The 27,611-nt window shown below is 38.8% G+C and overlaps 1 protein-coding gene across 2 annotated transcripts in view; it reads right to left on the bottom strand.

Annotated features, from left to right (window-relative positions):
* Positions 1 to 1,736: 1,736 nt before the first annotated feature.
* The window catches only part of nrp1a (neuropilin 1a), a 142,608-nt gene continuing 116,733 nt past the window's right edge, over positions 1,737 to 27,611 (bottom strand). The window contains exons 9-17 of one of the 2 annotated variants that reach the window (XM_056450351.1): positions 23,794 to 24,125; positions 21,718 to 21,862; positions 15,903 to 16,013; positions 13,412 to 13,468; positions 8,186 to 8,329; positions 5,825 to 6,102; positions 5,258 to 5,354; positions 4,538 to 4,591; positions 1,737 to 2,225 (exon numbers count right to left, since the gene is read on the bottom strand). In XM_056450351.1, the coding sequence (XP_056306326.1) occupies positions 1,939 to 2,225; positions 4,538 to 4,591; positions 5,258 to 5,354; positions 5,825 to 6,102; positions 8,186 to 8,329; positions 13,412 to 13,468; positions 15,903 to 16,013; positions 21,718 to 21,862; positions 23,794 to 24,125 (1,505 nt within the window). In that variant the 3' untranslated portion in view covers positions 1,737 to 1,938. The remainder of the gene's footprint in view (positions 2,226 to 4,537; positions 4,592 to 5,257; positions 5,355 to 5,824; positions 6,103 to 8,185; positions 8,330 to 13,411; positions 13,469 to 15,902; positions 16,014 to 21,717; positions 21,863 to 23,793; positions 24,126 to 27,611) is intronic. The other variant, XM_056450352.1, reaches the window with a different exon arrangement.

The raw sequence follows: 27,611 nt of genomic DNA, 5'->3' as shown, positions 1-27,611 counted from the left end.
GAACGCTAAAGGCTGATTTATACTTCTGTGTCAAGCGCACGCGTATGGTCCGATGCAGCCTTCGCGTGGTCGCATACCCCTCGCTGTGGCTGAAGCCGACGAAGGGGGGAGTGGGAGGTTATTGCGGACGAATGTGAAGAGCGGGGGAGGGATTGTGGTGGTGGTCGTGGACGCACAAATCAAGAAGGTGGGGTAGGGTTTTGGGGTTTTCTCACAGTGGTGCCACTGGCCGGTATGGGCCCTATGACAACGTTCTTGGGCGGTTGGGGTTGGACATGGATTTAAGTGAAGCGCGGGTTTGATTGAGCCCCCTAATTGTAACTCTGGGGGCCCCAAAAAGGCGTGGACCCTTAAGGCTGATTTAGACTTCTGCATCAAATGCATACAGATGGTCCGGCGCAGCCTTTGTGCGGTTGCATACCCCTCGCCATGGCTGACGTCGACCTCTCAAAAATGTAACTACACATCGCAAAGACACGTAGCGCAAGCTCTGTGATTGGTCGGTTTGGTATCGGTGACGAGGGAGGGCGGTGCTGAGAGCCGCGAGCCTGATGGAGCGATTGTTTACAAGTTTTGACTCCCGTGAAGGAGCTCCAGATGGAAACTTTTGTTTTGTGTTCACTTTCTAATTAAAGTTGCACATCCGACAGTTCCCGCATCTAAATGAGTGAGTTTGAGCTACTTGTGCATTAAGGTAACATGCAGAAAAAACGAAACACCAGCGAAGAAACTCGACACAGAGGAACATTAATCCAACTTCCCAACGTTTGGGAAGTGTTATTTCAGAGCAACGCAAACAGCAGCAGAAGTATAGATGCACGGCTACATGCAAGCCAGGCGCAGTGGGTTACGCCGATCACTCCACACAGAACTATAAACCAGCCATAAGAATCCTTAGTTTCTTCATATGAATTTTAATAATCTAAAGATACACGTTTCTCCACTTTACTGCAATTTAACTTGTTCTTCGCACAATAATAAATGTCTTCATTTCTAAGAGTGTATGACGATGTTCAGCTTTATGCGAGACAGCGGATCCTGTGATGGACTTCTGCTTTGAACAAGGGCTGCATCTTTTGGGAGCGTAGCAAAAATAACCCAACAGGACGGAGAAAAGCACACGTTTCACTTCCACGAAACACTCAGACGATTGTATTTACAACATACAACCCAAGAAAAAAGGGATACTGCAGCTCTCTTTTTTTGTCCTTTTACTCGTTTCTTTGAAAAGGGCATTAAAATATATTAAACGTATGTACAATATGCATGATTTCGACATTAAAGCGCTATGAATTTCCCCGGGATTCGTTTTGCAGTTTCAGCCTTTTTTTTGTTTTAAAGAACTAAAGGGTTGAAAACGCCATAAAACAACAGAGGAGGCCAAAAAAGATGTACCAAAGGCACTGACCGAACCATACCCAGAATGCAACAGGGCTGGATGATATTCCACCCCTTTGATCCTAATTTCCTTCCCTTGGCCGTATATATGGTTCATTTGGGTTTTTTTAGTTTGTTTTTGTTTACACATCTCCTTAAAGCGCAAAATGATCTTTTATTTTAAAAAATAAAAATAAATTCCTCCTAGAAAAGAAAGAAAAGATAAATACTTTATAACATTATTATATATTGGTCTCAACACCAGCATCCGATTGTAGAAACGATCAACCAAAAAAATAATACAAAACAATAAAATAATTAAAATAATAATTTCAATCATCTGTACATATTCGTGTGTGTTTTGTCAATGTTTTGTACACAGTGTCCCCCTACTGGTAGGTTCCATTCACTGCAGCTCCTGAGAAAAGCACGGCTCAGTCCCAGTCCTCCTCCGATTGGTTCACTGAACCACAGAGCCTTGTCCTCCTCCAATCGGATGGCATCGGCAGTCCATGTAGCCCCGCCCCCCTGAGGAGAGATTCCCTCTGATTGGTCGGCGCCTCACGCTTCTGAGTACGAGTTCTGTGAGTTGAGCTTGTCCTTCTTTAACTTGACGCCGTCCACCAGCTCAAAGTTATAGTTCTCCAGGGCCGATAAGTTCCTGTCTGACATGCCGCTGTGAGAGCAGGCGCAGTACAGCACCACGCCGCAGATGGCGCCCAGGAAAACACCTAGCGCGCTCATGGCAATTATGGTAATGAGGATGGGGTCCAGTGTTTTCAGCATGTTTCCAGCTCCGCCCATTTCATTGTTCCCCTCGATCTCTGGGAAATCTGTGATGTCCACCACTGCAAAACAGCAGGTACGACACATGTGAGAGTGTGTTACCTTAAACTAAATAAACCACATGAACCTGACGTTGCAGCTGCTTTTTTCCTGTTGGAATGCAGTTCCAAGAGAAACTGAATATTAAATGAGTAAACAGTGGGCGTGGCTTGCTTTTTCCACTGCGAGCTGATTGAATGTAGTAGAGTACTTTCATTCAGCAGGACTGAGAAAAGGGTTTGGGCAGAGTTATAACAAGCTAACAGACTCCTCCTCCTCACCATTTCTGTTTGTTGTCATAGCTGACAGCTGGAGGGGTGTGGTTATGTATGTTAGCCACGCCCAATACCTCAGACAGTCATAAACACAACAGGTACGACACATGCGAGAGTAAGTTTTATGTAGAATCTGATACCTTTAACAGTGTAAGTCAAATTTAAGACTTTTAAAAACTTTCATAAAGGTTTAAGAAACCTTGGGGTACTTTTTAAAAAAATGTACAGATAATTTTGGATAATTTAACTGGATAATTTTGAGCTTTTATCAGCTAATTTCATCTTCCAGGTTTAAAATAATTTTTGTGATGGGATCAAAATCAGTAACGTAGCCCATAACTGCAAGTGGAGTCATGACGCGTCGGTTTCTCATTATTATTCATAGCGGAGTTTTCTTATCCTATGAGAAGACCGTGCTTCTTAATTATTCATGAGTGCATGCTTTCCAAAGGCAAAGCAGACCTGCCAAGCTGGGAGACCCAATGACTGGGTGAGACACGGGTCATATGTGTTTGTTTCCATGACCCACGTAGTTTGTTGCATGTTTTTTCCCCGCGATGCTGTCCGGGCCTGTTGGTTTGAAGCAAGTGTTTTTGTCTGAAGAGCTGTACGAGAATTGCACAATGGCGGACTTTGTGCTTTATCAATGGTGTTCGTTACTATTGAGAAACATCTCCTTTATCTGTGCTGCTGTGTTCCCACATGTATAAAATCCTCCAGATTACCGGCAGGACTAATGTTTGGAATAAACAAGGCAGGAGACATGCTGCACTGCTATCCACTGTGTCTGCATTCAGACCCAGATTGAGGAGGAGAGATATGAGATATCCTCATTTATAGTGTTTATATAAGCACGATTATCTTTATGATGATAGAACAAATTGTTTATGTGTGTATGAAATTACGAATAACACATTTAGCAGGACACTAAATTGCTTACTGTTTATTTCTTTGCATTTTAACTTTGTAAACTATAAAATCATGGGTCTCCTCATGGTTTGTGTCTCATTTTGTGAGCCAACTGCTAGTCATTCGCTCCACTTTTTCCCTCTGCACTGTCGGCTACGCTCACTCTTCCCTCAGCTCACAGCGCTGCTCTACGTTCATCTAGGTAGGGAGGTAGACTTGAACTGAAAGAGGGGGGTTTCATGGCCCTTTAAGACTACTATGAATGAAATTTCAGACTTACACAGGGCTAAACCCTAAGGATTTTTACTAGGCCCATTAAAAAAAAAATTCTAATTACTTGAATAATACTTATTATTTAGTTATTTAAAAGTATTATAACATTAATATGTATTAATGTATCTGTGACGTCCACGACTGCCAAACACAGATACGACACGTGAGGAAGAACTGCTACCTTTAAACCAGTTCCATTTCTATATGACACAACTTTCACCCCATATTTTAAGTTCACGCTTGAAATTTCTAGATGATGTACGCAGATTATATGTAGTTTTTCAAGATAAGTTCAGGTTTTATCATATATATATATATATATATATATATATATATGTGTATATAAATAAATAAAAATGTGTTAGGGTCAAAGTATTTAGATTTTAGTTTTTTTGCAGTGGCCTGGCCAGAGTCCTGACATAAACCCAATTGAGAATCTGTGGTGTTCCGTAATGATTGATCATACATAGATCATTATTTAATAGTTTAAAATATAATACAATTTGGCATGATCACTTTTATAATCCAATTTAAGGTGCAGGTTGGAATAAGATTGTTGTTTAATTATGATACAAAAATCTGAATTTTCGCATCAGTATCAGTTCGTTTCACAGTAAACATTAATGTATATATTGTTTTTGATAAAATTACTTTTGTCTTTGGCCAATAAAGATTTTGTGGCATTAAATAATATTCACAACTTAAAAACAATTCAGAAAATATTGAGGTCTTTTTTCCCCACCGGTGTAATCTGGTAAAACATCAATGTAATGTAAACTCTCTCCAAACATTAAAGATCCTCCTTTAATCCCTAATCTGGAGATTTATTCAAAGTTTCTCCAGCATTTGAGTGCAGCAGATTTGAGAAAGGAACTCACTGATTTCGTTGAATTTGTCTTTTGGCAGTATCGGCTCTGCTGGGACATCTGGGTCTGCAGAAATACACACGTTTATATAAAATGCACATACACATTTAGTCATTGAGTCAGTAGTTCTCAACTTTACGGATGCGTGATGGCTTCAGATTGTATTTGAAATAAAATATTAAAAACAAAGACGCAAGTAAAGACTGTAATTAAAGTTCTTACGATCCTGAAATCCCTAAATAAACAATGAATGTATAGACACGTGTGTGTGTGTGATTGTTTTTGTGTGTGTGTGTGTGTGTGTGTGTGTGTGCATGTGTGTGTGTGTGTGTAAGAATTTAGTAAATATATTTTTTGTACTCCAATAATATACACAATTATTTAAGACCTACAGCAAGTTATTACATTACATTGAATGATAACAAAGCTGGCATTTCCCCAAAGTTTTAGAGTGTGTGTGTGAAATTAGTTAGTTAACTTTTTAAGTTAACTTGTCCTCAGTGTACTCCAATAATCTATTCAAGTCTTTCTTCTTCAAATGTTTGTTTAACTCAATGTCTTATCTATGCTGTTTCTTTGTTAATAATTGTGACTTTTACTTCTAATTGTCTCTCTACTTTTTCAGTGCCTATGGATATTTTAAGTGTGACTACTAGACAAAGAGAACTCATGGAAATGAATCATATTTTAATAAAGCAACTCAACCTTCAACTCTGTAACAGTTCAACTCACCCTTGCAGTCGGCCAAGTTCACATTGTCTAAGATTTTGATGTCGTCTACAGCGATGTCTCCCCAACTCTTCCTCTCGACCACACTTTCAATTACCACCTGAAATCATTGCAAACACACACACACATGTTTGTTTTTGTGAAAAGTGGGTACATTACATAGGTTTCCATTCATTTTATGCAGCACAAACCGTATATTGTATTGCCCTCACCCCACCCTACTCCTAAACCCAACCATCACAGGAGACTGTGTGCAGCTTTACTCTCTGATTAAACTCATTCTGTGGGATTTATGTATATGTGTATGGGATTTAAGTACATTTATCTTCAGAATGTATAAGGTGTACAACAATATTATGATTACTCAAAAACAATTGATGCATTTATTTGATATAAATACAGCACGTGTAAATCTGAATTTTCACCATCATTACTGCAGTCTTCAGTAAAGCTTTTGGAAAGCATGATATATCACCATTTAAATTTTGGCAAAGACACTGTACAAATATCAGTGAACTAACAGCTTGTATATTGTGATTCATTGTTCTTCTAGCTAGTGTGCATGTGTACCTGGTAGGGTTTGTTGGAGTGTGGTATGAGGACGCGTCCCTCCCTCCAGCGGTTGCCCTGATGTCCACTGACGGTCCACAGCAGCACATCAGCCGAGCCCTGACTGGTCTCTCTGCGCTGTTTAATGTGCAGCGTGCCGATGTGAGAGCCAAACATGTGATACCAGAACGACAGGCAGAGGTCCGAGTCCTGGCCCGACACTGATGGACTCACTAACCGGGCCACTTCTGTCTCCTGAGCGCCCGTTGCCAGCGTGTAGATGAAGTTCCCTGATCCGCCTGTATTTAAGCAATAGAGCGAAGATGAGATCTGGAGGATTTATTTTCACCACGCTCTCAGAAGTAAACATACGGGAGCTGTCATTGAGGTGGTACCTTTTTAAAAGATCCATTTTTGTACCTAAAGAGTCCATAATAGTAACTTAAAGGGGAGTTATTATGCTAAAATCACGTTTATAAGGGGTTTAAGCACAGTTGTGTGGCTGCACACAGATAATATGTCCAGCCTCTAATGGTAAACATGTGTTAATTTTTATTGATTATAATCAGGCTTGATGAAAACAGTCTGCAGAAACACTTTGATTGACATTCTCACTTTGCACATGTCATCAGAGGGGGAAAGCCCCGCCCACTAGTGCCCATCTCTCCATCTCATTAGCATAGGCTCTTAGTCTTTGTATCTGCCACTATGCTGACGCACAGGCATTTGTAGCTCCACCCTCTCTTTGAAGATCTCATTTGAATGTAAAGCGACAGACAATGGCACAATTAGGGTCAAAACGGGGCAGTTTCAAAACATTATTTATAGTATTATATATAGTCTATCTTATTTAAATTATTTAGGGATATTAGAGACTTATTATATATTTTGTAAAAAGGGGTATAACAGGTCCCTTTTAAAGGTGCAGTATAGGATTGATGACCTAGTGGTTGAACTAGGTATCGCAGTCCAAATTCAAAATATTGGAGAGGGGTTTAAGATTGAAGATAACATGATGCAAGTGTAGGTTGCCAGATTGACAAGCAAGTGTGCCTGATGATCGAGCTTTAAGCTTAAGCCTTAAGTGTAAAATTTATATTAGTTGCTAATTAAAAACAACAACAACTCCCTAGTGGTCGTACTAGGTATTGCTTTAAGCTCAGCTAATGTTTACATTTATAAAATTGGTTTTATTTGCTAATTAAAAACAATTAATGTCAATTGACACCAAGTGGTCGTACAAGGTATTGCAGTCTAAATTGAAAACATTGAAGGGTTTTTCACCCTACTCCTCCAACGAAGACTCAACACAAGCCCTCAGGTTGCCAGATTGATGACACAAACAGGAGCGAGTGTGCCTGACGATCAAACCTTAAGATCAGCTAATGTTTACCTTTGTCTAATTTGAATTATTTGCTAATTAAAAATCAACTCATGTCGACTGACACCTAATGGTCTTATTAGGTATTGCAGTCTAAATTCAAAACATTGGAGGGTTTTCAACTGACCCTTCCAACGTAGATTCAACACAAGCAGGTTGCCAGATTAATGACACAAACAAGAGCGAGTGTGCCCGAAGATCGAGCCTTAATCGAATGTTTACATTTGTAATATTTGTATTATTTGCTAAAAAAACTCATGTGGTCGTACAAGGTATTGCAGTCTAAATTCAATATATTGGAGAGGGTTTTATTTCACTGGACCGCTCCAACAAAGACTTAAAACAAACCGTTGCCAGATTAATGACACAAACAGGAGTGAGTTTGCAAGACAACCAGCTAATGTTTACATTTGTAATATTTGTATTATTTGCTAATTAAAAACAACTCATGTGAGGGTTTTATAACTCTAAATCTGTCTCTTATTTCAGAGGCTGCTGCTGTCCTCCAGAGTTCACATTTTTGACTGCGTCTGCATACATTGATGCAGCCTTCATAACTGAAATGAAATACAGTTTTCCAGCAAAGACAACCCAGGTAGCTGAAATATAATTGGTTAAACTGGCAGTGGGCGGAGCTACAGAGATCAAAACGAAGACAGACATTCAGAAACGGAGCGCACATTCTCCAAGCAGAATATCTGACTTCAGCATTGTTTCTCAGGTAAACAAGAAAGTTCACTTAGCATGTTTCTCAAATATCTGCACACATAATATGGTATATTTATGCTTTAGAAGAGTCAAAAACTTACATACAGCATCTTTAAAGCACATATCAGTACCTTACAGTACCGTAGTGTAATTTTTAGGTACTAATATACCTTTATGATACCAATATAGACCCTTTTAGGTACCAAAATGTATCATTTAAAGAGGTATCACCCCAGTGATAGCATTTATAGCTTTATTTCAGAGTGTGCATGCTGTTCATTGTGTTTTCTCACCTGTGTGGTCCATGTTTGGGCCGGTGTTTAGAGTCGGGGTCCCGCTGGACTGAATCTGCCACCTGAAACCGCTGTCCTCAGAGATCCAGCCGCAGAATGAAGGATCATTTGCCCAGCCGAAGTCACAAGCAAACCACAGGAACGCTACAGAGAGAGCAGACGCATAGAGAAATATTAACAACACATGATCTGCATTACTAAAATATTATGCATATTTCACAATTATTATTATATTATGATTAAGATTTATAAAGAATGTTATTAGATGAGCAACACTTTACAATAAGGTTAGTTAGTTAATGTACTTACTAACATAAACAAACAATCATTACGATATTTATTCATCTTTGTTAATGTTAGTTACTGAAAATAAAGTAGTTCACTGTTAACTCACGGCGTAATATTAATAAGCATGATTTTGGACTTTAATAATGCGCTAGTAAATCTTGTACAAGCATTGTTTATTATTAGTTTATGTTAGCATATGCATTAACTAATGAAACTCTTTAAAGCAGGTGTCATCAATCTCGGTCCTGGAGGGCCGGTGTCCCCGCAGGGATTAGCTCCAACTTGCCTCAACACACCTGCCTGGATGTTACAAGAACAGCTAGTAAGACCTTGATTAGCTTGTTCATGTGTGATTAGGGTTATAGCTAAAATCTGCAGGACACCGGCCCTCCAGGAACAAGTTTGGTGACCCCTGCTTTAAAGTGACAAGTATATGAAGAACGTCATTAAAAAGGCTGAATTTATTAGGTCAAAGATACAGTGAAATCAGCAAAATTTTGAAATATATAAATATTCTATTGTAATACATGGTGAAATGTTATTTATAACTGATTCAAATATACATTTTTAGAGAAATTATTCCAGTATTAAGTGTCGTATGATTCTTAAAAATCATTTAATATGCTGCAACTCTTTTATGTACAGAATCAAACACTTTTCTAACATTACATCTAATCATTTAAATGCATCCTTAATGCCATCTTATGATTGATTTGACCGCCTCAGCAACATGTTTTCCATCTGTTGTCCACTTGATGGCAATAGAGAGTTAAATTTCACATAGAAAACCCCAACATTTATGCACTAGCACTTCCAAATTCTCTTATGTCCAAGCCAAATCCACATTCATACCCCAAATACAGCAGGGTCTTAAGAGAGAATGCAGAACATGTGAAACAATGGAGCTTTGAAATCGAGATTGACGTGAAAAAAAAAACGAGGAAGAGATTTAACGATGTTAGATTGAGTGAGAGATGGAAAGCCAAAGAGAGAAAGCAGAGAGAATTGAGACGGACAGAAAAGCAGAAGCACGTCTCGGATGTCAGATATACGCCAGTGCCTGCACAGCCTCTCTGCGTTTGGAGACAGTTTAATAAAGCCAAGCCTTAATAATGCCAGGATTCTCTGCGAGTTTCACAGGGTATTTGCTCACTGAATGCAGAGGAAAGAATTTCCCATTAAAAGCCGCAGCTCAGGCATGCAGCCACTGCCGCTGCGCAAGATGCCAGTTTCCAATTAGAACTTATTTCTTCTTTTCCATCCTGAAATGGATTGGGCCTGTCGCAGTGCAGGACAGTGCGCAGATACGCTCCACCGCAGTCCGGAACGCTCTACAAGCTTCGAATGCTTGTCATAGCAAATAAACCACATCCAATAATAGAAAGCGCACACACATATACTCGATGTTAACAAACCAAGACCACACACACACACACACACACAAGGACGCATGCTTATTGGGACCTTCATTCTGTACACTTGTTTTGCTGACGCCCATACAAGGACACATATAAACACACACACACACGGCTATCTTTATAAAGACTTACAATAGACATGATGGTTTTTATACTTTTAAACTGTACTTTCTCTCTCTCTACCCTAAGTAATCTGCATTTTTATATAAAATACTTCATTCTGTCTTATTTATGAGCTGTTTTCCTCATGGGGACCAAAAGAAAAGTCCCCACAAAGTCAAAATTTACTGGTATAGCTATACTTGAGGGGACATTTGGGCTTCACAATGTTAGGAACACAAGACACACACACACGGCTATTTTTATAAGGATTTACAACAGACATAATGATTTTTGTACAATAAAATCTGTATATATTCTCTCCCCTATCCTTAAACCCAACCCTAACATGAAACAATCTGCAAACTACATCAATCTGTCTGATTTATGAGCCGTTTTCCTCTTGGGGAACTAAAAAAGTCCCTATAAGGTTAAAATTTACTAGCTTTAGCTTTAAAAATAGTATATTCTAATCCAACCTTACCCCTAAATCCCACGCTTACAGGAAGCAATCTGCATTTTTACAATCAAAATACTCAATGTTTTGTGTTTTCCTCATGGGGACCAAAAGAACAGTCCCCACAAGGTCAAAATTGACTGGTATAGCTATACTTATGGGGACATTTGGACCCCACAATGTTAGGAATACAAGACACATGCACAGTTATCTTTATAAGGGCTTACAATAAACGTAATGATTTTTGTACTGTAAAACGGTATATTCTATCCCTCTACCCCAACCTTACCCCTAAATCTCACCCTTACAGCATTTTTACATATTCAAAATACCTAGTTTTATTGGGATTTATGAGCTGTTTTTCTTATCTGAACCAAAAGGTACCCCACAAGGTAGAGCTATACTTGTCGGGATATTTGGAACTCACAATATTAGGAATGCAAGACACATATTCTCTCCCCGTACTGCTAAACTTAAACCCTCACAGGAAAAACAATCAGCATTTTTATATTTTCAAAGTACTTCATTCTGTCCTATTCATGAGCCATTTTCCTCATGGGGACCAAAAGAAATGTCCCCACAATGTCAAATTGTACTGGTGTAGCTATACTTGTGGGGACATTTGGACCCCACAATGTTAGAAATACAAAACACACACACACACACACACAAACACACACAACTATCTTACTTACAATAGATGTAATGGTTTTCATAATGTAAAAACTATATATTATATCCTTCTACCCCAACCCTACCCCTAAATCCCACCCTTACAGGACACAATCTGCATTTTTACATATTCACAATACCTAATGTTTTGTGATTTATGAACTGTTTTCCTCATCGGAACCAAAAGAAATGTCCCCACAAGGTAGAGCTATACTTGTGGGTACATTTGGAACCCACAATATTAGGAATACAAGACACACACTCACGGCTATCTTTATAAGGATTTACAACAAACGTAACTATTTTTATACTGTAAAACTGTTTATTCTCTCTCTCTATAACTAAACTTAAACCCTCACATGAAAAATAATCTGCATTTTTACATTTTTATACTTTATTCTGTCTGATTTATGAGCTGTTTTCCTCATGGGGACCACAAAAGTGCCCACAAGGTCAAGATTGACTGGTAGAGCTATACTTATGGGGACATTTGGACCCCACAATGTTAGAAATGCAAGACACACACACACACACACACACAGGCTAATTAGGCAAGGTCAGCTGAGGGGCACTTCTCATTTGCCCATTAGTGAACAGTCCTGAATGGCTAATCAGCCATTATGCTGAATGAGCAAATCAGAAAGAGCCTTTATAGATTTCCAGAAGAACACTTCAGAAACAAGATTACACACTCATCTTTGAGCTTACACACTTATAATCGAATATCCTCAACAAGCAAACAGAACAAAGAAAACATGCAATGACAATGCTCTCTCCTAAAGGCGCAGTGTTTTCTGTGCTGCTGTACCAAACAGAATTGCTCAATTGTTTGCAATTTGTGTTGCTGAAATCTTTCTAAAAAAAACATTTAAATCCCCATTGTCAATGACAGAATGAAAGGGCCTTGCTTGGATACACTGACTGGTAGCTAGAATGTTCTAAATGGTTGCTTGCATGTACACTCACCGCCTAATTGTTTAGGTACACCTTACTAGTACCGGGTTGGACCCCTTTTGCCTTCAGAACTGCCTTAATCCTTCGTGGCAGAGATTCAACTAGGTACTGGAAATATTCCTCAGAGATTTTGCTCCATATTGACATGATAGCATCACGCAGTTGCTGCAGATTTGTCTCCCGTTCCATCACATCCCAAAGGTGCTCTATTGGATTGAGCTCTGGTGACTGTGGAGGCCATTTGAGTACAGTGAACACATTGTCATGATCAAGAAACCAGTCTGAGATGATTGGTGCTTTATGACATGGAGCGTTATCCTGCTGGAAGTAGCCATCAGAAGATGGAGACACTGTGCTCATAAAGGGATGGACATGGTTAGCAACAATACTCAGGTAGGCTGTGGTGTTGACACCATGCTCAATTGGTACTAATGGACCCAAAGTGTGCCAAGAAAATCTCCCCCACACCATTACACCACCACCACTAGCCTGAACCGCTGATACAAGGCAGGATGGATCCATGCTTTCATGTTGTTGAGGCCAAATTATGAGCCGAGCATCTGAATGTGGCAGCAGAAATGGAGACTCATCAGACCAGGCAACGTTTCTCCAATCTTCTATTGTCCAGTTTTGGTGAGCCTGTGTGAATTGTAGCCTCAGTTTCCTGTTCTTAGCTGACAGGAGCGGCACCCGGTGTGGTCTTCTGCTGCTGTAGCCCATCCACCTCAAGGTTGGACGTGTTGTGTGTTCAGAGATGCTCTTCTGCAGACCTCGGTTGTAACGAGTGCTTATTTGAATTACTGTTGCCTTTTTATCAGCTGGAACCAGTCTGGCCATTCTCCTCTGACCTCTGGCATCAACAAGGCATTTGCGCCCACAGAACTGCTGCTCACTGGATATTTCCTCTTTGTCGGACCATTCTCTGTAAACCCTAGAGATGGTTGTGCGTGAAAATCCCAGTAGATCAGCAGTTTCTGAAACACTCAGAGCAGCCCATCTGGCACCAACAACCATGCCACGTTCCCCTTTCTTCCCCATTCTGATGCTCGCTGCAGCAGATCGTTGTGACCATGTCTACATGCCTAAATGCATTGAGTTACTGCCATGTGATTGGCTGATTATACATGTGCATTAACGAGCAGTTGGACAGGTGTACCTAATAAAGTGGCCGGTAAGTGTATATTTGTAATGTAAGTTTTAGACAATCCAGGTAAATGAGCTATGATAGGCTCACTCACTAATAGTCTCTGAACTGTAATCAAAGAACGGAGCTAATGTAAGAAAGAGTGCATTAGCTGATTATTAAAGACATTATAGAAAGTACTATAAACTCCATACTTTTCTCTCCTGGAACGGTGCTCATCTCCACGGTCGTCTCTGTAGCAGTGGTTCCACCTATAGTATAAAGATAAACATAAATAGCTGAAGAGTCATTTTCTGTTTGGGTATAATCAGGAGGTATGGATCTGACTGTGCTAATTCCCCTCTTTGCATTGGCATTTTTAAAACGAGCTTTGCCCAGATGAGACATGCAAATACACTTCCGTCCATGTGGAACCTTTGCTTTTAGCCTTTAACAGAGAGGAGTGTAATTCTGTGCAACACACACTCTGTGAGACTGCACTGAAGTGAACACAGAGGAGATTAGAGGCAGAATGTTAAGTGTAGTGTTAGTATAAGAAGCTGGAAAGCAGGAGAAGGTTTACTAATCAAACACAAACACCGCTGAAGTGTCTACTGAGGTGGACATACTGTTGTTGTTGTTTTTTTAATGAGAAACTGTGTGATTATGAAATGGAACGAATCTTAATAACATGCTGCATGCTACATACTATACAATACTCATGCATTCATTTTCCTTCAGCTTATTCACTTATTTATCAGGGGACGCCACAGCGGAATGAACCGCCAACTATTCCAGCATATGTTTTATGCAGCTGATGTACTTCCGGCCACAACCCAGTACTGGGAAACACCAATACACACTCACATTCACACACACACACACTACGGACAATTTAGTTGATCAATTCCCCTATAGCGCATGTGTGACTGTGAGGGAAACCGGAGCACTCGGAGGAAACCCACGCCAACACTGGGAGAACATGCAAACTCCACACAGAAATCCAACTGACTCAGTCGGGACTCGAACCAGCAACCTTCTTGCTGTGAGGTGACAGTGCTAACCACTGAGTCACCATGTCGCCATGTAGTATTCAATCATATATGAACATAAAGTAAAGCATGCTACATTGTTGTGGTTTGACCTTGCTACACTGCAGTTTTACATTAGTGAGACAACTCAGAAATAAATTGAGTGAATTTGCATTTTTAATCCAATTTTGTCTGAAATGATCCTAACTTTTGGCAGTCCCCGAAGTCACAAAGTGGAAGTTTGATACGCCTTGCCATTCATTCATCACTGTCTGGCTTTTATAATGAAATGGAAGGTCAAGTGGAGCGCATTTGGCAAATGTAGGAGGTTATTTCAATATTAGATGCATATAGAGAATTTGCATACCATGCACAGTACACTTCAGTTCTAGTAGGAGTAGTATGGTAGTGTGGTTATGGAGGAGCAGATGATTAGGGTCTGTAGAGGTTAGTGTAGAAGTATTTCCAAAAAGAGAAGATTTATTTGCAGAAGCAAGAAGGACAAATAGTCTAGTGCAGTGTTTCTCAATCCTGGTCTCGCACCCCACCACTGCATATTTCACGTCTGTTTCATTTAAAGTCACCATGGAATGGAAGTTAAGATTGTCCTTTGTTCCCATATTGTGATCTACATGCAACTGATCATTGGAAGATTGACGAATGGATCAAGGCAGAGTAGAAACGAGACATAGAGATAACCCCACCCTAAAAGACTGATAGCTCCGCCCTAAAGGACAAATGGCCCCGCCTAAATTACTGATAGTGCCACTCTAAATGACTGACAGCCCCTCCCTAAATAACTGATATCCCCGCCCTAAAGGACTGATAGCCTCTACCCAAATTATTGATGGCCCCTCCTAAATTACTGATAGCGCCACTCTAAATAACTGATAGCCCCTCCCTAAATAACTGATATCCCCGCCTTAAAGGACTGATAGCCTCTACCCAAATTATTGATAGCCCCGCCTACATTACTGATAGCGCCACTCTAAATGACTGATAGCCCCTCCCTAAATAACTGATATCCCCGCCCTAAAGGACTGATAGCCACTACCCAAATTATTGATAGCCCCGCCTTAAATTACCAATAGCTCCTCCCTGAGTTAATGATAGCCTCGCCCCAAAAGGACTGATAGTCTCTCCCTAAATAACTGATAACCCCACCCTAAATGATTCTCTCCCTCTCCCTAAAGGACTGATAGTGTTGTGCAAGCATTATAAATACATTAATGTTGTATTATAAATGACAGATTGTCATATATTTTACTTTATGCTGTAATAAATTTGTGTTTCTTCTTATTTAATATGTAAATATATTTAGATATTACATGAAACGCTATGTCAAGAATATTTGAAAGTCTTGGAAAAGTCATGGCATTTTATTAAGAAAAATGTCTGATAAATCCTGAATAAAATATAAAATTACATATAAACTCTATTAAAATGCCATAAAATAAATGAAACACATCTGCTGCTTTTAAACTAAAATCATGGTGGGATATCCACTTTACAGAGCACTTTTGATCGAATTAGAGCAAACATCAGAGAGAAACATGTGAAATGTGCAGAGCAGTGGAGCGTGAGCACCGGGATTGAGAACCGCTGGTCTAGTGGGATTAGCAATGCAAAAGATGCAGCAGGTAAGTGTGCAGTCTCTGCAGGCGGGTGTTAGCACCTGTCTGGTCGTAGTCATCACCTGTTCCACTATGGCAGTTGGCCTGGTCGTCATCACACTCGTCTGATGGTGTGGTGGAGGAAGCGGGAGTAGTAGGCGGCACTGTAGGCACTGCACACACAAATAGAGATTAGGATATTAGACAGATTTACAAGGGGTGTATTTATATCATGTATATATATAAAAATCTGTGAGTTTTGGAATGTTTTTGGGAGTACAGTAACTATAAACTTAAAAGTCCCATGAAATGTCCATGTTTATTCGATGTTTGACGTAATCTTAACCCAAACACAAAGAGAGGGTGGGACGTAGTGTAGCCCCTCCCTTTAAAAAAGGCCAATAGTGTTTTTTTATCACCACTCTGCCAGTGAGAGTGGTTGAGCTCAAGCGCATCAAATGAACAGCCAATGAGAAGAAGGGGGTGGGGCATGTCAGACACTAGAGAGCATTTGATTGGTCAGAAGATTTGATGATGTCAGACACTAGAGAGCATTTGATTGGTCAGAAGATTTAATGAGAAACTGAAGTCTGAGGTGATGTGATTAAAAATGTTGATCCATTTACTACAAGCTTTACCTGCTTATATCAGTTTTGTATCTCCTAAAGTGAATTTGGTCACTGTTTAGACTAGACTATAGATATCCTAAAAATGAACATACATCTTAAAACGCTATTTTAATTTAATGGCACGTTTAAAACATAAAATAAAACATAACTTTAAACTGTTATTTGAGGTTTATAATGTAAATTTAATTAGATCCACTTGGTAAACAAAGCAAATCTCTCATATTTTACATCTATCTACTAAAAGACAGACAGATATTACTTTACAAACTGTATTGCAAATAAATCATGTAAAACATTTGCATATTAGTCAAACATATTACTGAAATTAACATAAAAACTGAATAAATATATACATTTACACACATTTACATAAGTAATTAAATAAATGAACTCAGTGATGGGCTAAAAAAAAAGCTCTGTGGAAATCTGTGTGCCTATAGTCATGATCTATTACTATATAACTAACTGATACAGACATATACAACACAATGCATTGAAGAAACAATTAATTTTGACACCCCTTACATGCACACGACAGAATCATGGCACAGTCCAATTTTTAAAGTAGGTGATTACTGAACGTCCAAAAACCATAGCTTTTTTTTGTCGTTGTTTGTCATCTACAAATCATCTTAACGATTATGTTCAATCTGTCGTCTTTCCAAGTGTGTGAGCATTTGATGCAGGCCTGTGCGTGACTCTGGGTGCTGGGGTTTTGGATTTTACGCTCCACCCTGGGCCCGTACAGATGGTTGTGTCCTCTCATTATGGCCGCCCGTGCCCCCTTTGGATGTGGCCTTTGCCTACATCTGCCTAAAGCCCTGTGTTTACTCTCAGCTTGTAATGAGCCGACCTTAAGCCTGCAGGGTTTTCCCGAGATAGAATTAGGGGGAAAAAATGAGCAGGGAGGGAGAGGGGGAAACGGGAGCTGGAGTGGAAGTTGTGTGGGTGATCTGAGGGCATTTTTAAGAGAGTCTCTAAAGCCGAAGGGTCATGCAGAGGTCATTGTGGTGGCTTGGACAGCATTGTTGGTCACACACCCCTGCTAGGACTCGGCACCCTGCTGTTAGGAGTGTGTATGTGTTTGTACGGGGGTGATTTTATACACTACCAGTCAAAAGTTGGGAATCTGTACAGTGCAAAAACTGCTTGTTTTGTCTTGTTACTAGTCCAAATATCTGAATATTCTTAAATCAAAAATATTGTTTTGTTTTCAGAAATAATGAGTCAAAGATGAGTGAAATATTCTTTAAAACAAGCTAAATAATACGCAAACAGTGTAAGAAAAATAATCTTGTTTTTGATTTGATATAAGTCTATTTTGCTTACCCAATTGGCAGATTATTTTGCTTGTTTTAAGGGAAAAACTCACTTAATTTTTACTCATTATAACTGAAAACAAGGCAATGTTGTTTAGCTTGTCTTAAAAATGTATCTTGATTTAGGAATATTTAGATATTTGGACTAGAAACGAGACAAAAACTCTAAGAATTGTTTTGTTGCAGTGTATGTTTTAAATGTTAATTATAAATAAGTTTTAAAAAATGCAGTAAAAATTGTGAAAATGTGAAATATTAAAGCAATATTAAATAAACTGTTTTTATTGAATGTAGTTTAAATTTTAATTAATTCTTGTGGTCTAAAACTGAATTTTAAGTATGATTATACTTCACTGTCACATAATAATTATTACCTGCTTATAAAGAAAAATGTATTATTATTATTGTTATTGTTATTTTTTTTTTATTATTATTATTATTATTATTATTATTATTATTATCATCATCATCATCATCATCATCATCATAATCATCATCATCATATTATTATTATTATTATTATTATTATTATTATTATTATTATTATTATTATTATTATTATTATTATTATTATTATTATTGTTGTCAATGTGGGAAACAGATGCAATATCATTCAAAAGTACCATGTATTTGTATTTTTTGTTCATCACAACAAATTGTATTTTGCTAAAAGTAAACACACATTTATAATGTAATAAAATAAAAATAAAATAATGCAAAAAATAAAACCTGTTATTTTGAGATTTTCTTTTTTATCAATGAATCCTAAAAGTTAAATGTATCACAGTTTACATGATACTATTTTTTTCCAGCACTGATAATTGTAAGATTCACTATTGATCATTTTGTCCCAATAATAACTGATCATAATTGAACAGATCATGTGGCACCAGAGTAATGATGATGAAAATTCAGCTTTGAATCACAGAAATAAATAAAATTTGAAACTACATTCAATTAAATAACTATTGTATTTAAAATTATACTAATATTTCACAATGTAACTGTATTTTGGATCAAATAAATGCAGCCTTGTTGAGCAGAGTTGCCTTCTTTTAAAGCATTAAAAAAATCTGCTCAAACGTTTGACTGGTGGTGTATACCAAGTGTTGGACTGCATGTGCGTTTGCTGGCATTAAAAGTGAAAACAAGCATTATCATCCGACTAAAGCTCCCGATGGGATGCTGTGGCTTACACAAGCAAGTCTCACAGTCTCTCAGAAATCCAATATGTAAATCCACTTAACGCTGCCTCAACAGAAAACACACACACACACACACACACACCATCAGAGCTAAACTAATTCAGAATAAAGACAGAGGGGAAGACATCAAGGACCTTTCCGTAATCCTTCAAGGCAGGTGGACCAAAGATTATCTCCAGCTGTTATTTAGGAGTGTCCCTGCGTTTCTGTGTAGGAGACATCCTTTGATGGGACAAGTAATTATGAAGAAAGCTAAGCCGTACCCTATCCTGCTCTCTGGAGTGGATAAGTCCAAATTCAATAAAAAAAGCATCTGTACTAATAAGACCACACACTTCAAACTCGCTTTTAGGATCAAACGTCTGTCATTTTGTCTGTCTTTATGCAGTCAGACGATACAATATTGACTGCAATGTAATGATGTGCATCTTTTGTGAAGCTGCTTTGGATTTATGATTATTGTGAAAAGCTCTTTATAAGTAAACTTGAATTGCATTTAATTATTCAGCTAAATTAAGTATTTAATATGACTTTTTCTCTAAAAACATATTTCTTATGGTGCTGTTGACATGAAATTTCCACCAGAGTTATGTGTAATTAACTAAATGACAGAGTATTAGCATTGAACACATGAAGAAAGGAAGGTATTAAATGGCACGGTAAGCCCAGACAGCAGCTGAAATCTCTCAGAAAGCTAAGCTGTACCTTATCCTGCTCTCTACAGTGGATAAGTCCAAATCCAATAATAAAAACATCTGTCCTAATAAGACCACACACTTCAAACTCGCTTTTAAGATCAGACGTTTAGGATTTTGTTTGTCTTTTGTTCACTCGGTTTACACAATATGTCTTTTGAGCGCACTCAGATGATGCATTATTGACTGCGATGTAATGATGTGCACCTTTTGTGAAGCTGCTTGGGAATTATAATTATTGTGAAAGGCGCTTAACAAGTAAACTTGAATTGAATTGAATTAACAGGTAAAATGAGAATTGAATGTCACCATTTTTCTCAGAAAACATATTTCTAAAGATGCTGTTGACATAAAATATTCACCATGTCAGGAACAACCAAAGCAATCCATCCATACAAAGAAAACAATACTAATTAATATTGAAATGAAGTTATGTGTAATTAACTAAAACGACAGGGAAAAAAGCATTGAACACATGAAGGAAGGAAGGTGTCAAAAAGCATGGAAAGCCCAGACAGCAGCTAAAATCTCTCAGAAAGCTAAGCCGTACCCTGTCCTGCTCTCTACAGTGGATAAGTCCAAATTAAATAAAAAAGCATCTGTACTAATAAGACCACACACTTCAAACTCGCTTTCAAGATCAGATGTCTAGGATTTTGTTTGTCTTTTGTTCACTTGGTTTAGACAATATGTCTTTTGAGTGCACTCAGATGATGCATTATTGACTGCGATGTAATGATGTGCATGTTTTGTGAAGCTGCTTTGGAATGATTGTTTATAAAGAGATTCCCCACAACGTGTAAAGCGATTTGAGTGTCTAAAACAAGCACTATAATAATGCAAGGAATTATTATCATTATTATTGTGAAAAGTGCTACACAGGTAAACTTGAATTGAATTTAATCAGTGAGTAAAATAAGTATTGAATATGTCACCATTTTTTCTCGGAAATCATATTTATTAGAGTGCTGTTGACTTAAAATTTTCACCAGATGTCAGTAACAACTGAAGTAATCCATCCATACAAACTAAATAATATTGAAATCAAGTTATGTGTAATAAAACAAAACAGCCCAGGGAAAAAGCAATGAAGACATGAAGGAAGGAAGGTGTAAAAAGGTATGGAACGCCCAGACAGCAGCTGAAATCTCTTACTATTATTCAACAACTCGTCAAGTGTAAATGGATATTATCTGCTTCAGCAACACCTACATTACCAGATGATGATGACACCAGGGTAAACATTTCAGCAAGACAATGGGAATCTTGTGTTCTCATGTAAGATAAACGTCAACCACCTCATTTCCAAAACTTAAGACCGCAAGAACGAAGTACACGTGAAAGAACCCTGATGCATTCTTGATATTGAGGGTACATCAAAAGCAGACTTTACCCACAGAATTAGCTCTAGAAGTCCCATAAGTCATTGCGGCTAAATAAAGGAGCGTTTATATAACTATTTACTGCTAATGTTTAGAGATTTAACTTATTTATCTCTGGAGTTACATTCATGTGACGATCTTAATAAAGGCATGATCACATTAAGGGTGTTTATTTGTAGAAATTAATAATAAAATCTGTTTAATTTATATTGTTGAATTTTGTAAGGGTTTTGTGCATGTTATATATATTGATATATATATATATTGATAAGACATATATATTGTAAATAATGTGAGTCCGTTCTCTGTGTTATTTGCATTGATAAACAGCTAATGATCACAAACAGCCACTGAAACTTATAATTGCTTGTTTTAAAGGAAAACTCTTAAGAAAACAAGACAATATTAGTTGTTAGTCTAGAAAATGCTTCTTGATTTAAGAATAATTTGATATTTGGACTATGAACAAGACAAAAACTCCAGGATGTCATACAGAAATGTTATACTACAGTTGCAATATAAAACTCTGACCTAAATTTAAACTGATTTATAACAGCTGAGTAACCGTTACCTCCTCCAGGTGTGTGGTTATAGGTGTGTGTGTGTGTGTGTGTGCGTGTGTGTGTGTGAATCAGTTTTCATCTTACCTTCCATTTCACATCCCAAAAGTTCCAGTCGGAGTCCCATTCCAGCAGGAGTGCCTCTGTCTGGGTAAATCCTTACAAAGCGGGTCAATACAGGCTCCATTTTCCTCAATGCTGGGGTGTCATAGTTCAAATTCCCCTCAAAAATCTGCAGAGAACAGCGACAGAGACCGAGACAGTAGTTAGCAGTCAAGCAGAGAGAAAAAGAAGGAAAAGATAAAGGGGAAGGATTTATTAAGAGTATCTCAAAGTCTGACAGGGAAAGCAAAGCACAGAGCTTTAATGAAAGAGAACAAGTGCGAGGGCACACAGCTCGCACCTTTCTTAACTTAAGCGCCGCCGCTGTATTTCTAATGCAACAAAGCACTAGAGAAAAGAAAGACTTCAGCTTCTGACACTGCACGGCTGAGCTGGCGCAAAAAAGGAAAGGGCTACAGGCTAACACTGCGGTCTACGACAGCAAGATGCACAAAAGCATCCGCCTTTGACTTCACATTTTTGAAGTCTTACAACCAAGACACAAGCTTCTACAGAAGAAAAACCCAAATTAATCCATACATACAAAGAAAACAACACTAATTATTTAAGATATGAAGTTGTGTGTAATAAAATGAAATGTCACAGGAAAAAGGAATTGAACACATGAAGAAAGGAAGCTGTAAAAAGGGATGGAAAGCCCAGACAGCAGCTGAAATCTCTCAGTATTATTCAGCAAGTCACCACTGTAAATGAATATTATCTGCTTCAGCAACATCTCCATTACCAGATGATGATCATGACACCAGGGTGGACATTTCTGCAAGACAACGATCCAAAACACAGCCAAGAAAACACTCGATTGGTTTCAGAGAAAGAAAATAAAGCTGCTAGAATGACCAGCTAAACACCTGCGCTGAATCCAGTAGAAAATACAACTAAAGATCAGATTTATAGACACAGTAAAATCCAAACGTTTCCTTTAATACAGAGTATTACATAGAGCAAAATGCACTAAAGTGTTCTTCTGAAGTCTTACAAGCACGACACAAGGTTTTACAGGAGACAGACTAAGAAAAAGACACTTGCCAGAGGAAAATAAGGGTTCAGAACAAGACAAGCAGTCATGAAGGAACATTAATGCCCCTCGACTTTTAGATAATGCATCGACTTTTGTCCTTGAAGCTAAGGAACAGATATAAAGGAGTTTCTATGGGGTCTCTAGTATTCTAATGAGGGATAAAAATGTAATTCATGTTTCATTAATATTCCAGTTTCATGTATGGTGACCACAATCACTCCATTGCAAAACAATGACTTTCTTACTTAAAATGTTTGTCTCATTTCAAGTCCAAATATCTACAATTCTGAAATCAAGAAGAGTTTTCTAGAGAGTAAAAGTTATTGTCTTGTTTTCAGAAGTATTAAGTCAGAATTAAGTGTGTTTTTTCCTTAAAGCAAGCAAAATAATCTTGCTTATGCTTTAAAATAACATATTATAACATTACTTGTATAACAATTTATAATATTGCTTATCAAATCAAATGAAATCCCTTTTATTGTCACATCTTCAGCATCACGTGTACTGTGATGAGTGAAAAGCTTAGGTGCTGGCTCCAGACAGTGCAAAATACAAGCAATAACATTGCTTATCACATTGGCAGATTGTTTTAGCTTCTTTTAAGAAAAAGACTTACTTATTTTGACAGATTTAGACAATATTTTTTTACTTCTTTAGAAAATGCTTCCTGATTTGAGACTTTTTAGATATTTAGACAAGAAACAAGACAAAAAGGGTCTATTTGTTTGCATCTATCCTGTATAATTGACTGTTGATCTAGCTAATTGATTTCCTACATAATGTATCTGTGCTTGTTTCTACATTTCTCGTATCACTCTCTCTATTTTTCTCCCCAATATTGTGCTTATAGCACTAGTTTAATTATTATTAATCTCTTCTCCATCCCTTCTGAGGGCTTTGGGAAAAGTACATTATAGCTCCATATTCTCCAAGTAATTACCTAGAAACGAAGAGAGCAGCAGTTCAGTACAACCTGATACTTATTCACAACAATTCATGCACTTTATGTCCCTTTATTTTACCTTGGGCTTGTTGCCGGTAGCATCCATCACCAATTTCCAATCTGATCCGTTGTTGCTGTATCCCAGACGAAACTTCTTCATGAACACCTTGTTATCCCGGTGTTTGCCTCCCTGGATGATTAAACCTTTGACTAGTTTTTCTTCGGCCAGATCTATCTGCAGCCATTCGTCCGCATAAGGTTGCGACTGTGGTAGTAACATCCATCCTGAACGGCTGGTCAGCAGACGAGCGTTTTCTGAAACCCAGGTACGCTCGATGTGGGATGATACGGTGATCTGAGAGTCTGCGATCAGGCCTGAAACCATTCCCAACATTCCTGAGCACGGATACTCTGTTAAGGGACAAAGACAGTGTTAGACTGAGGGAAATTTCAAATGGTTCACCAATGAATGCTAAATTCACACTACACTAAATAATGTTATGTCTAAGCAAGCAAGATTCTTTTTATTACCCCATTGGCGGATTATTTCGCTTGTTTTAAGGAAAAACTCAATTAATTTTGGCATATTATTTCTGAAAACAAGAAAATAATTTGTGCTTGTCTGGAAAATCCTTCTTGATTCAAGAATTTTTAGATATTTGGACTAGAAATTAATTAAAAAAATTTAGTGTGCACAAGTAAATAACATACAAAGTCAATTCAAAAGTGCAAACTGGCCAATTATTTGGCCTATTATAAAGAAAAACTCACCTAATTTTGGCAAATTATTTCTGAAAACAAGACAATAATGTTTGCTTGTCTGGAAAACGCTGCTTCATTTAAGAATTTGTAGATATTCGGACTAGAAACAAGACAAAAATAGTAAGAAAAAGTAATTTCCAAACAAAGTCAGTTAAAATTGAAGTAAATTATACTGAATTGATTTATGTAGTATGCTGCAAACATAGTAAATCTTCTCAAACGCATCTACCGCACAAAAACAAATAATTGAATTTAAGCAAATCATTTGTGCAAGGCAAAAAACATCCCACACTCTCAGAATAAAGGTACGCGAGCTGTCACTGCAGTGGTACCTTTTCAAAAAGTACACATTTGTACTTGAAGGGTCCATATTGGTACCTTAAACGTATATATAAGTACCTAAAAATTTTAGGGGGAACACTTTTGTACTTTTTAGGTACTAATATGTACCCTTGAGGTATTAATATGGACCTTTAAGGTACAAATTTGTACCTTTCGAAAAGGTACCACCCCAGTGACAGATCACGTACCTTTATTTCTGAGAGTGCATGAGTAAACCAGAGCTAGTGACAAGGTGCGTTGTGTCTAGTGTAAGCAATGAAAAGAAGTAGAAAATATAAGTACATTTCATGTTTTTAAGAGCAGGGCCTTGCTAAGCAGCCAATCCCTGATGCATTGCTTACTGTCGTGGCAAACAAATGCGCCATTATTATTTGGCATGCCAATAAAACACGAGGACGGAGATAAAGAGAGATGTTTAGGACCAATAGACTTGAATGAATGTGTCTATGAAGGATTAGATTAGCTGTGACTGGATGAGTCTGAGAATAAGAGCAAGTGACTGATAAACATGTAGCAACCTTCTTGGCTCGGTGAGCTGGGAAACATTCTTACCAACAACCTAAAGAGGTCACAGGCCATAAAGAGGCCGAACAAAGAGAGACGGAAAGACATTCACTGTGCAGGAAAGACGGATGAAGTGGACAGAAGAGATAAAATACCTCTTGTTCTCTTTGTTTCTCTCTCTCCGTCTTCCTTTCACCGCCCGACCTTGTGCATTAACTCTCCTGCCTCTTTTCCTCAAGCTACACCTAATTAAAACCTCTCCAGTGCTTTCGCCTCTCAAGCTTCATTTCTACCCTCCTTTTCCTTTTGTTTCTCATCTGCTTTATTATTCAGACCTACTGCTTCATCCCTCTTGCAATCGGTCTTCATCTTTCCGAACTGTCTTGCTTGGTTTCCAGCGTTGATAATAAGATATTACACGCTTTGCTACGTTTAGACAGGTTGAGTTTGAAGGAAATTATCAGACATGCAAGTTCTGTCTGTGTGTTGCCTGTCATACCTTCTCCAACGCTTTGGGATTCGTGACCTGCCAGTGATACCGTAATCTACGATCAGCACCCGTGGAGCAGGGAGACAATCTCGGACTAGTCACAGATGGACCTAATGTCCCGTGAAATACCACCAGAACAGAGTTTTCATTCACAACACTGCCTTTGTACTGATGTGGGGAACTTCCTCTGTAGTTTGGGAACGGAAAGAGCACTTGTCTGTGTGTCCAAATGTAAGCTCCGGGCTCCTAAAGCAACAAATTCCAGGACTAGACATGGGAAGAAAACCAGTTTACCGTCATGTCAAGGTTTTAAAACTGCTAAAGTCTTCTGTTCTTATGGTATATGTCCAGAAGCGTCGACATCTATGGGCTCGGAGGCATCTGGGAAGGACCATCACACAGTGCAAACGTGTACTGTTGTCAGATGAAGCAGTATTTCAGGTGGTTTTTGGGACAAATGTACGCCGTGTGCTCGAGGACCAAAGAGGAAAAGAATCATCCAGCCTGTTACCAGCAACAAGACCAAAAGCCAGGATCTATCACGGTATGGTGCTCTGTCAGTGCCCTTGGCAATGGTAACTTGCACTCCTGTGATGCACCATTAATGCTGAAACGTACACAGAGATTTTGGAGCACAGTATGCTGCCTTCTTTTCCAGGGACGCTCATGCATATTTCAATAAGACAAAGCAAAACCACATTCTGTACACATTACAAAGTCCTGGCTGCAGAGGTAGAGGATACAGGTATTGGACTGGCCTGCCGACAGTCCCGACCTGTCCTCAATAGAGAATGTGGCACATTTTGAAGCGCAAAATGCGACAATGAAGACCCCGTACAGTTGCCCAACTTAAGACTTCTTTGCAGGAAGAATGGGACAAAATTCCACCCAGGCTCATTCCGAAAACGTAGTCCCGAGGACGTTTCTGGAGACCGCGAAATACGTCCTGGGAGGTACGTATTTTTGCAGTTTTTGGTTTTCGCGAATCCGCGAGAGGCCGCTGTGTGGCCTTTTTGGCTTCTCGGACGTCTCCCGCGAGTGCCGTTCGTGCCCGCACTGTTCTCGCGTGAACCCACCAGAGGCCGCTGTCGAACGAACATCTGTCTGTCCGACTGGCTGAATGATTGACTGGGCGACCGGCCAATCAGCTGGCCGACCCACTCTCCTCCTTCCCCGAACCCAACCAATTTTACCGATTGACCCGCCCGCCCTAAACCCAACCAACGATTTACAAAAGCCGTCCAGAAAAAGAAAAGCCCTGGTCCGATTTTCTTTTTTTTTTTTTACCACGTTTTCGGATTTTACCACACTCTCACCCTGTTCTGAACCTCTTCGCTTTATTTCTCGCATTCTGTTTTAGTCTTACCTGATTTCTGGAACCACTCTTCCCCGGACTCGAACCCGCTCGTCGTCATCGTGGTCAGCTCCTCTCTTGCGTCTCAAATCCGCCGACGCACAGGACGAGCTAACCGGACAAACTGGTTGCGGCGGGAAAGCCCTCCACATGAAGGTAAGCGGTCAGCCGGCGAGCGCTAAAAGGAACGGCGTCATACCGCCCCGCAGCGTTCGCTTAAAAAACAAAATGCAGCCATACGTACCTCCGGCTACATAATTAGCAGTGTCCAGAAACGTCCTCGGGACTACGTTTTCGGAATGAGCCTGGGTTGACAAAATTACACCTTTGTGTCTTCAATCCCTAAACAGACACCCTAGTTTTTCACGATTATTTTTTGTGATAAAATGGCTGGTTTTGTGGTGGTAATTCCTAGAAATTTGCAGACAATTTGAAATTTATATAT

Source organism: Danio aesculapii, chromosome 24 (assembly GCF_903798145.1).
Source record: "Danio aesculapii chromosome 24, fDanAes4.1, whole genome shotgun sequence".
Lineage (NCBI taxonomy): Eukaryota > Metazoa > Chordata > Actinopteri > Cypriniformes > Danionidae > Danio > Danio aesculapii.
The sequence above is the reverse complement of the archived record's forward strand: the minus strand, read 5'-3'. Positions and strand labels throughout refer to the sequence as shown.